At 52.2% G+C, this 11262-nt stretch overlaps 1 protein-coding gene across 1 annotated transcript in view; it reads right to left on the bottom strand.

Annotated features, from left to right (window-relative positions):
* Positions 1-5229: 5229 nt before the first annotated feature.
* IGF2BP2 (insulin like growth factor 2 mRNA binding protein 2) overlaps positions 5230-11262 on the bottom strand; it is a 162547-nt gene continuing 156514 nt past the window's right edge. The window contains exons 15-17 of the mRNA XM_045296415.1: positions 8114-8227; positions 6819-7057; positions 5230-6060 (exon numbers count right to left, since the gene is read on the bottom strand). Coding sequence (XP_045152350.1) covers positions 6965-7057; positions 8114-8227 — 207 coding nt within the window. The 3' untranslated portion in view covers positions 5230-6060; positions 6819-6964. The remainder of the gene's footprint in view (positions 6061-6818; positions 7058-8113; positions 8228-11262) is intronic.

Below are 11262 nucleotides of genomic sequence, written 5' to 3'. Positions count from 1 at the left end.
CCCTTGATAATTTATAAATTAGTATTTTGTCATATCTTGCCCTGTCCGACATCTCCCTTCACCCACTTTTCTGGTGTCCGTCCCCCAGGGAGGAGGTCACATGTAGATCCTTGTTCTGCCTTATTTTCTATTGAGTTGTCTGTGTTGTCGTTGTTGGGTTTGTTTGTTGTTTGTGTTTTGTCTGACTTTCTATCAAGACAAGGAAGGTAGGTGAGTCTATAGCGAGAGGCCTGGCATGGGAGGTTGGAGGGCGATAACCACAGTGAGTTCCAGGAAGAAGAAAATGTTCTGAAATGGACTGGGCTGATGACCTCACAAATCTCCTTAGTCTACACACAGAGGAGCCCTGGTGGCGGAGGGTGGTTACTTGTTGGGCTGCTAACTACAAGGTCCGCAGTTCAAACCCACCAGCTGCTCCTTGGGAGAAAGACAGGACTTTCCACTCCCGTCAAGAGTTACAGTCTGGGAAACTCACAGGGGCAGTTCTACCCTGTCCTATCAGGTCGCTGTGAGTCGGCATCGACTCGATGACCATCGGTTTGGTTTGGGTTTTATTGAGGCACAGTAACAAAGGGATGTGCCTATCGGAATCCTTACAAATGGAGTTTTTCTGAAACCCTTAAGTGTGAGAGGCACCTGGACTAAGGTATAGAAATAAAGCTTCAGCCCCTTGTCTTCTCAGAGCTCTTTCTCTGGCATTGACTACTGGAACAGAGACACCTTTGTTTGTTTGTTTTGTAAGTAACTTACTACTTTGGCCAGTACTCCATTTGAATTTTTATTCTATGAAAAACAAAGTAACACTCTACCAGTGTGTGTCTAGCTGTCTGTCTTGGTACAGTTAGGTGCTGGTTGGCTGCTAACTATAACAAAGACTATAACAGGTGTAAGTGAGTTAGTTTGCTCTCAGGGACTACTTCCCGTCTGAGGTAGTTAGTTGATTGTGCCAACCTGGCTGAAAAACACGTTGGATTAATTGAAGGACGGAGGGATAAATGGCTAGGTGAGCCTCGCCTTTCTAGTTCATGGGTCTCTTGCTTTCTGATGGTTGGACCAGGGTGCAGCTGCTTTAGTCAGTTCTCTGCTTCAGCTGGCAAGGCTCAGCACTTGCAAGACATCCCTGAGGAGAAGCCACGTGGACCTACCCTGATGCAGCCCTGGGTGCTGGTGCAGTCGTGTGCAGACCCCTACCAGCACTGAGATGTTTACACGTTCACTGACTCGGCTTTCCTCCTGCAGTCGGCATCATTGCGTATGTTTTGTGAGATGGAGGAGAACTTTGTAGATTGGTGTCAGGCATACAGGTTAATGTTGGACTTGTGAGTTTGGGCAGCACTGGGTTGGGATGTGTTCTTGATGTGCACTTACCTTTATATAAAACTCTCTCTTATACATGAGTTTCTGTGGACTTGTTTCTCTAAAGTACCCAGACTAATACATGGTCTAAGCAGCAGTCTGGTTCTGGCGCTGATGTGGCCGCCCCGATGTCAGGGACTGGCTTTCCTTGTGCTTGTGTTGGTGCCCGTCCCCACTCCCACCACCCCATCTGCGTCCTCGTCTGAAAGGGTACGTTCTGTAGACGCGGCTAGTAAGCCCTTTGCTGTCTTTTCCTGTGGTTCCATGAAACTAGACCAGCGGTTCTCAACCTTCCTCACACTGCGGCCCTTTCATACAGCTCCTCATGTGGTGGGGACCCCCCCAACCCACAAAATTCCGTTGCTACTGTAATTTTACTACTGTTGTGAATCAGGCGACCGATGTGAAAGGTTCGTTTGACCCCCAACGGGGTCATGACCCAGAGGTTGAGAACCGCTGTTCTAGACTGACCTCAGAGAGGGGAAGACGGACTGGAATGTGGTGGCTGGGGCAGGGATATGTTTTGGAAATTATGCCAACCTAGGTACAAATGTACCTGATACAATTGATGTATATATTGTTGTAAGAATTGGAAGCACAGGGAATCCAGGACGGATGATCCCTTCAGGACCAGTGCTAAGAGTGGCGATACTGGGAGGGAGGAGGGAAGGTCGGGTGGAAAGGGGGAACCGATTACAAGGATCTACATATAACCTCCTCCCTAGGGGATGGACAACAGAAAAGTGGGTGAAGGGCGACATCTGACAGTGTACGATATGACAAAATAATAATTTGTAAATTATCAAGGGTTCCTGAGGGAAGGGAGGCGGGTAGAGAGGGGGGAAAATGAGGAGCTGATGCCTGGGGCTTACGTGGAAAGCAAATGTTTTGAGAATGATGAGGGCAACGAATGTACAAATGTGCTTTACACAATTGATGTATGTATGGATTGTGATAAGAGTTGTATGAGCCCCCAATAAAATGATTTAAAATTTTTTTTAAGGTTTTAAGATAAATACATAAATTAAAAATAAAAGCAGAGCTGGTTACTAAGGGGCGGGGTCACCTGCTGGCTGGTGGCTGTCTTGAGAGCCGAGCTGCTGTCCCATGGAGAGCTTGCCTGGCCCAGGGATCTGCCACTACTTAGCCCATGGAGCTGCCTGCCTGGGCTGTGCGGTGGCATCTGCGGGGTGGCCTGGCCAGGGGCGGCCTCGGGGTCCCTGCCACTGTCGGAACTGGCTGTCCAGCCGTGCCTGAACTACCCTGCTGCTGCAGCAGCCGCTGCCTCCTCAGCCGGCGTGACTCATGCCTGCCACTGGGGTGCTGCCCGTGTTCCTGACGGTCAGTGCCTGGCCTTCTAATTGCTGCGGTCCTGGAGAATCCAGGCAGTCCACTTAGAACACAGCTTTGTTGGCCGTAATTTTCTCTTCCTGAGCGAGCTGCAGCTGTGAAGAATTAAAGTCAGGGCCTTATGTAGCTGTTTGCTTTTAATGGGCCCTCTAACAGCCCGACATCCAACCCCGAACCCTGCCACCTGGAAAATCAGGTGAAGCGATGTAGCATGAGGGTCCTTCTTGCAGGTTCTGTGTCTCCGGTCTCCTACGGAAATCCCTCATCTTGACAGTTACTACTGAACCCACGGGCGTGTCTTTACTGTGTGCCTTGAAAGGTGGGCCCTTTCTCTGCCCCACTGTCTGACAAGATCACAGCACCCCAGGGGCAGCCCTGCGTGCCTGCAACTCTGGCTCCTCGTGGGCTGTCCATCGGGCATGCGGCTACCCCAGGGGACACACGGGGCCGCTACTCTCAGCGGCACACTCAGGCGGTGGGGCTTCATCACGACAGAGGGGAAGGAATTCAGGAAGCCTCAAAACTGCTACTTTGGAACCCAGGGGTCCCCCAGCCACCGCTGTTCTTGAGTTGCCTTGAGTCCCTTCAAACTCATGGGGACCCGGGTGTTTGGGGTACAACCGAGCTCTGTGGGATCTGACCTTTCAAAGCCCATCAGCAGGCTTTTCCTTTAAGGCAGTTCCGGGTGACTGAAACTGACTACCTGAGTTGCTATCAAACGGGTAACCACTTGTGTCACCAAACCCACGGGTTCGCAACCTTCCTGGTGCCGCGGCCCTTTCATACAGTTCATGTGGCGGTGACCCCCAACCATATTATTTTCGTTGTTACTTCATCACTGCAATGTTGCTACTGTCATGAATCAGGTGACCCCTGTGAAAGGGTCGTTTGACCTCCAAAGGGGTTGAGACCCACAGGTTGAGAACCGCTGGTCTAGGAAACCACATGGGGCAGCTCTGCGGTGCTGCAGGCTCACGGCTCAGAATTGCCTTGAGGGTGCCCAGTCTGGTTTGTGGCAGAGCTTTGGTGGTGCGGGGCTAAAGAGCCTGGCTGCTACTTAGAAGGTGACACGGATGTGATGGCCTGCCTCCAGAGGTTTCTGGGTCCTGGAGAGCCCAGGGGCAGACCTGCTCTGTCCTGCGAGCTGCTCAATGGTAATGGGTTTTTTGTTTTGGTGCAAATATTAGCTCTTTATTCCCCAGATTGCTTGGCCTTTTACCAGCTGCCTCTTCATAGACCTACGGGCCTCTCTCTACACAGTCTACAGCTGGTGAAGGGCTTCCCTCGCCCAGCCTCTTCCTAGCATGTTGACGGCCCAGGTCTCCCACCTTGCCCTCCTCCAGCCTAAGGGGCTGCTTGCTGACGGTGCTCCCCTCCTGAGGGGAAGGACCTCTTCCCTTGAATGGTCGGGCAGAGTACACCCTACCTTCACAAACGATTCCCTTGGCAATGCTTTCAGCCACTTAAAGATGGGTACCAGGTCTTACCTAGCTTGACAGGCAATCCATTCCTCTAGTTCAGAAATCCGCAAACTTGAGCGCCTACAGAATTGGCTGGAAGGCTTGTTGAAACACAGATGGAGTGAGAGGCCTCAGCCCCAGGATTTCTGACTCAAGGTGTACCTGAGAACCTGCCATTTCTACTCAGTTTCCAGGTGATACTGGTGGCCCTGGCCTGGGACCTCTGGGGTCCGGTGCCAGCGTTACTAAGGACAGCAGACATTGCTTCTGTTTACAAAGCTTCCTCCGCCCATCTTCCTGCCCCATTAAGTGACATCAGTCCGCCAAAGCTGGCACCCCGGCCCCTTGGAGTTAACCACACCAACCAGAAAGATGGAGGGAACCCTGCTGTCTAGGAGTTATAGACACCCCAAAGACTTAAATACCCACTCTGAGACTCTGTCCGCTCTCTTGATTCTGCTGTGAGCAGACAGGTCTGTCTCTCTCACTCTGAGTTCCTTTCTCAGCGTCTACTTGCTCACCTGCTGGCTGGACACACTGCTCTCTGCATTAGAAACAGCCCGGGAAGACCCCGTTAACTCTTTCCTCGCCCGACTGCTGTAGTTTGTTACGAGGAGACTCAGCCTGACTTTCTCCTCCTTTCTGTAATAGTGGCTCCCGTGGTCGCTGTACCCTTTAGGTTAGTTACTTCTCTGGCTTTAGACAAAGGGCCAGCTCTTACCTGTCTCTATGCGGCTATCCCACACCCCTTTCACCTCACGTCCTTCGGGTTCCTGCTCCCTATAAACCTCACCTCCCTGTTAATCTCGGAACGAAAAGTCTCCCTCTGTTTCTCGTCTCTGTAAAACCTGACAGGGCCCACACTTAGAAGCACTGCCCCAGTGCAGCCTCCACACGAACACTGGCTGGCTGGGGGCCAGGCTCCCCCGGCAGCTTCTCCGCTCCGGAGCAGCGCTGAGCTCTGCTTTCCTGGCAAAGGCACCAAGGTTGGGCCTGGCTGACCCTTTGGGAAGAGGTCATGCTTAGTAAAACAAGAGACGGACACCAGGACCTGGTTAGCTGGATATATTTCTTTTTTTTTTTCTTTTTGTCATTTTTGTCACAGAACACTGTTTGCAGTAGAGGAAACTGGCATTGCAGTCTGGCGGTGTAGTGGCTTGTTCACAGAAACCAGTGCTTGCTCAGAGCCTGACGAGCACCCGCGGAGGCTCAGCACGTCGCCAGCATTCGCGCTCTCCCTTGGTTCTCTGCCATCCTTTCTGGGATTGCATGTTCTCAAGGGCTGTCCACAAGAAGGCCGCGAAGGCTCTTGGCTAGCGGAAGACAGTTCAGAGCAGTCACGCACACTTGGACGGTCACCTCCTCCAGGCTGGCTGTTGGTATCTTGGGTTTTTTTTTTTTCTCCAACTCATTTTTATTAAAAAAATAAAAAAATGCTCCAACTATCAGTTTTACAAAATCTCTAAGGGAAACACAAGAGCAAGGTGCTGAGGTATAAAACACCTGAGGTAGCTTTCATGTGTGTGTTTTTCTCATTTAAAAAAATCTGTAAATTTAACGCCCAGGGCCAACGGCCTCTCGTCAATAGCTATTTTCCTCCACTTTTTTGCAAAAGAAAGAAATCGTTTCGCCAAATATCGATGATGCGTCCACCAGAATGTTACAAAGACAAAAGAGACTGTCCTTCTTGGTGGGCTTTTCCTAGGTTTGGCTGGTTTGGCGGGTCCCTGTCCCCTCTTCCGGATGCCAGGACAAGTACCACGGGCTCTCGTTCTGGTTGGAGTAGCCAGGGGTAAGTGGAGGCTGGTCTGTGTGTGTCGCTTTTGTTGCTGTGTGTGATGTGATACTCAGAGCACTGCTTTGCCTGGGGGCTGGGGGTGTGTGGGGACGGGCACTGAGATGGAGGGTGAGGGGAGTAAGAAGGGGTTGCAGGAGGAGGGCAGGGGCAGGGGCAGGAGAGAGAGAGAGAGAGACAGAGCATTACAGAGCAGAATGCAAAACCAGTTAAAACCCCGTGAAGCAAAGAGAACTGGATCGGTGAGCAGGGCAGGCTGAAGAGACAGAGGGCCTTCCCTCCGCAGAGACAGTGTCCCGTCTGGTGATGTACACAGGTGATCTATAACTGCTGAGAGCATCCTGCGGACGAGACCCCCTCAGGGTGAATTCCAATTGGGTGTGGGGGGCCTCAAAGTCCCTACGACACCCAGCAGGCCTCCCAGAGAACGACTTGACTTTATTCTTTACAGTCTAGAAGAGCCTGCTTTCTCTTTATAAAGGACAGAAACGAACAAACAAACTTAATCGATTAAAAGGCTGGAGTTAGTCGAGTTACTTGATATATTATTTCTAAAATATATTAGCACTGCAGGCGCCCTGTGTAACCACAGGCCACGTATCTGCCCCTCTTTCCTTCTAATATGTACACACATGTACAGCGAGGACTCCAGAATGAAAAGTACCGAGAATGGCGTGTGGGTTTTGTTGGGCTCTGAACACGGTCCCCTGTTAGTTCAACTCAGAGGGAGAGCGTCGGGGAGAGCGGGGTGCGGGAAGCCTGAGAAGGCTCTGGAGGCCGGGCCGGGCGGCCCTGCGTGGGTGCGGGCATTCTGGTGAGCTGGTCTGACCTCCTGCCCTCCCTCCTGGCCCTGGTACCCAGGGCCTCCCTGGGCGGCGTCTCTCGCTCCGCAGGGTGGTCTTTGGTGTGCGCCCGCTCTGCTGTGGGTTTGGTCTCGCTCGCCGCCGCCGGTGTTGGAAGGGCTACATTCATCCGTTGTCCCGCGGGCGGGCGGGCCTGGGCCTCACTTGCTTCGCGGGGAGGCGGTTCCCTGAGGGTACTTCTGCTCCTGCTGCCTCACCTGCTGTACGATCTCCCTGATCTTGCGCTGTGCGGTCTGCCGGTGAGGGGGGGTGTGGTGGGAAAGAGAAGGAACCGGGGTCTGAGGACAAGCAGTGGGCTGGGGAGGGGGGAGGGCGATACTTGGACTTTTCTGCCTGGAAACCCTGTGGAGAAGCCCTCCTGCTCCCTGAGCAGCCCCCCTCCCCCACCAGTTCCCCGACCAGTAACCAGAGTGTCTCGTGGAGGCCAACAGCCTGCGTCCCCTCCCAGGGGTGCTGCCAGCCACTTCTTGCCCAAGTGATGGCGGCCTCGTGATGGCCGGGAAAGAGGGATGTGACGGGAGGGGTGGAAGGGACAAACTGGCCACTCTCTCTAAAACAGTTGGCGGAGACACTGGCCTCCCTCTCCCCCTCCAGAACCTTCGGGAAGCTTGAACCCTTGCAGGGAGCTGGCTCCACCCACCTATTCCCAGGGCACACTGCATGGCTGGGATGGGGGGCTTGGGCAGCGGGGATTCTTGGGTCAGGGGCCTGGGCTGGGGCAGCAGCTTGGGCAGGGGCCCCTCCTGCAGTGGATGAGGACTAGGGACTAGGGGTCTTGGTGAGAAGGGGAGCAAGTGGACCCGGAGACAGACGTTCAGTGTAAGCTCAGGCCGTTGTCTCGCCTCGTCTCAGACCCATCAACAGAAGCCTCGAGGAGGAGGAGGCTTTGGGACAGAGGCACTAGCCTTTCCAGAAAGAAAGGACAGAGATGGGGCAGTGTGTCCTGAGAGGGTGGGGTGTGATGGGAAACTGGAAGGGAAGAAGCAACAATTCGTACTGAGCCCGGGATGGGAGCATCGGGCCCCAGGGCCTCCTGGCTGGGAGAGAGGCTGTGACCGAGACTGGAGAACTTAGGCATTTCAGGGGACATGGAACTCGCTGGCTTTGACCAAGGGCTGGACCCCAAAGTCTGACCCTCCTCAAGGACAGAATGCAGGCCGTCAAAATGGTTGAAGATCCAGAAAGCAGCAAGCAGAGTTTCTATCTTAGGGGAGGGAGCCCACAGCCCGGACCAGGTCCCCCACGTACACACAGGAACAGAAAGGCGGCTGGGGGAGCAGGTCCCTCACCTGGCTGGCGAAGAAATGCCCGATGATCCTGACAATAACTTCCTCATTCTCGTCTGGCGTCTGCTCCCGAGGCACGATGACTTCTGCACTGGTCAGGTTCTGTAGTTCGTTCACCTGTAGCAGACAAGGCAGTGGGGCAGGTGGGGCGAGGGGAGGGCTGGCGTCGGCACCCCTCTCCTTCAACCTCACACACTTCAGGGGCCTCCTTGCTCCAGTCCCAGGCTGGCGTGGCCCCTGGAGGGTCAACGACAGAGAGTCCAGCCTCTGCCATCACAAGGCTGCGTCCAGAGGTCTTTCTATGGCATTTCTGTACGTGCTCATAGGGACAATGCCACCCAGACTCACCTTGTGCCCACAGCTCCCAAGTGAGCTTTCCCTTCTAATGAGGCTTGCTCTGGTCCTGGGTCCTCCTTTCCACGCCTGCCAGCCGGTCTTGTCTAGGCAACTCCTACCCTTGGATTGCCACCCGCTCTGCCTAGCACCGAGGCATGGGCCCTCTGTGACACCCCCAGGCCACGCTGCTCTCCCCGTCCTAACACCGTGTCCTGCACCCTGGCGCTCGCTCCGCACCTGCCCCTTGCTTTGCTTCCCAGCAAGACCACACAATTCCTGAGGGATCAGAGCGGGTCTCTGGCCCCCGCATGTTGCTAAGCATATAGGTGGGGGGTTCAGCCAATCCTTAGCAGACAGCTGAATGTCTCCAAAAGGCTCACAGAACTCAGTGACTGGTCCTTAATTAACCATCCATGCCCCAGAAGAATTCAGAGGACAGCAATGAAGCTACTGCTCAGAGGGAGGGGCTCGTCTGATCAGAGCACACGGGAGCAAAAGAAAAGGGAAGGAGAGTGGAGCACATGCCGGCCCACCAAGCCCCGAGGATGATATTCCTGCTCAGAGCAGACAATGCACAGAGGACCATAGGGCCGGCCCCACCACGAGACACAATGTCCCTCACTGACCCATAGCACTGTGGGAACAACACTGGAGACCCAGTGCGGGAATTGTGTCCGATCTGACCCCACCACACCTGGGTGAAACACTAAGGGTGTGCAACAGAGCAGCAAGGGGAGCAATCAAGTCCTTGGGGAAGGCCAAAAATAAACTTTGGGGCCAGGGCTTGGGCACCCTATCAGACTCGACCAGAAAACACTCCTAAAGGTCAGCAAACAGACTTGGAACTATTTATAGGCCTTTTTATGGTCGTTTGGTTTTCTTTTTTTGTTTTGTTTCGCTCTGTCTTGTTTTTGTGCTTATTATTGTCTCTGCAGGTCTGTCTAGATAAGATAGGTGGGATAAGCAATCCAGAGGAGAAAACAACAGGACCAATGGTTCTGGGAAGGACATACGAGAGGAGGAGGTGGGGAAAGAAAGTGGGTGTTAATAAACCCAGGACAAGGGAACAACAAGTGATCTCAAATTAATGGCAAGGAGGGCATAGGATGCGTGGTAGGGCTTGATCAAGGGCAATATAACCAAGAGGATTTGTGAAACCCAAATGAAGGCTGAACATGATAGTGGGACAAGAGGTTAGTAAAAGGAAATCGAAGAAAGAAATAGGCAAATGGGCATTTATAGAGGTCTAAATACAGGCAGGTACATATGTAAATATATTTATATATATAATGATAGGGAAATAGATCTATGCACATATATGTTAAGTATTAAGGTAGTAGACAGACATTGAGCCTCTACTCAAGTACTCCCTCAACACAAGAACACTCTTCTATTAACCTGGCATTCCATTATGCTCACCTTCCCGAAACTATCGTTGAAGACAAACAGGTGAATAAGCAAATGTGAAGAAAGCTGATGGTGCCCAGCTATCAAAAGATATAGTGTCTGGGATCTTAAAGACTTGAAGGTAAACAAGTGGTCATCTAGCTCAGAAGCAACAAAGCCCACATGGAAGAAACGTACCAGTCTCTGTGATCATGAGGTGTGGATGGGATCAGGTAACAGGCAACAAAGACCCAGAACAAAAAATCCTATCACTGTGAATGAGGGGAAGTGCAGAGTGGAGACCCAAAGCCCATCTGTAGACAACTGGACATCCCCTTACAGAAGGGTCACAAGGAAGAGATGAGCCAATCAGGGTGCAGTATAGCACCGATGAAACAACTTTCCTCTAGTTCTTTAATGCCCACTCCCCCCACTATCATGGCCCCAATTCAACCTTACAAATTTGTCTAGACCAGAGCATGTACATGGGTACATGTAAGAGCTAAAACACAGGGAATCCAGGACAGATAAACTCCTCAGGACCAATATTGAGAGTAGCCATACCAGGGGAAGGGGAAGGTGGGAGGAAAGAGGGGGAACCAATCACAATGATCTACATATAACCCCCTCCTCCCAGGGGGACGGACAACAGAAAAATGGGTGAAGGGAGTTATCAAGGGTTCATGAGGGAGAAGGAAGGGAAAATGAGGAGCTGAAACCAAGGGCTCAGTAGAAAGAAAATGTTTTGAAAATGATGATGGCAACAAATGTACAAATGTGCTTGACACAGTGGATGGCTGTGTGGACTGAGATAAGAGACGAATAAAGGAAGAGTGGGTGAGGGACAACGGAGGAGGATGTAAGACAGAAAAATAATTAACTTATCAAGGGTGCTTGGGGGAAGAAATGGAGAGCTGATATCAGGGGCTCAAGTGGGAAGAGGATGCTTTGAAAATAATGATGGCGGCATATGTGCAAATGGGCTTGACATTGGAGGAATGTATGGATTGTGATAAGAGATGCAAGAGCCCCAATAAAAGTATTTTTTAAAAAGAAAAAAGAGCTATGGGCCTCCAATAAAATGATTTTAAAAAATAAATAGCTCCATGAACTGAAGGGTTCAGAAGTCTACTCCCTCACAGGCTGCAAGAGGAACTAAAGCATTGCTCCCAGGGTTACACACACACACACACACACACCCTATGAAAGCCCGTGTCTGTGATGGGGAGGGCTGCAGACACGTTCTCTCAGTCATACACACACACACACACACACACACACACACACACACACACACACACGGCTGCAGACACATTCTCTCAGTCATACACACACGGCTGCAGACACATTCTCTCAGTCACACACACACACCCCACCCCCTATGAAAGCCCGTCTCTGTGATGGGGTGGGCTGCTGACACGTTCTCTCAG

The sequence above is a fragment of the Echinops telfairi genome, unplaced genomic scaffold (genome assembly GCF_000313985.2).
Source record: "Echinops telfairi isolate 266 unplaced genomic scaffold, ASM31398v2 ScPeMD7_7407;HRSCAF=8445, whole genome shotgun sequence".
Taxonomy (NCBI): Eukaryota; Metazoa; Chordata; class Mammalia; order Afrosoricida; family Tenrecidae; genus Echinops; species Echinops telfairi.
Note: the sequence above shows the minus strand (reverse complement) of the source record. Positions and strands in the feature narration are given on the sequence as shown.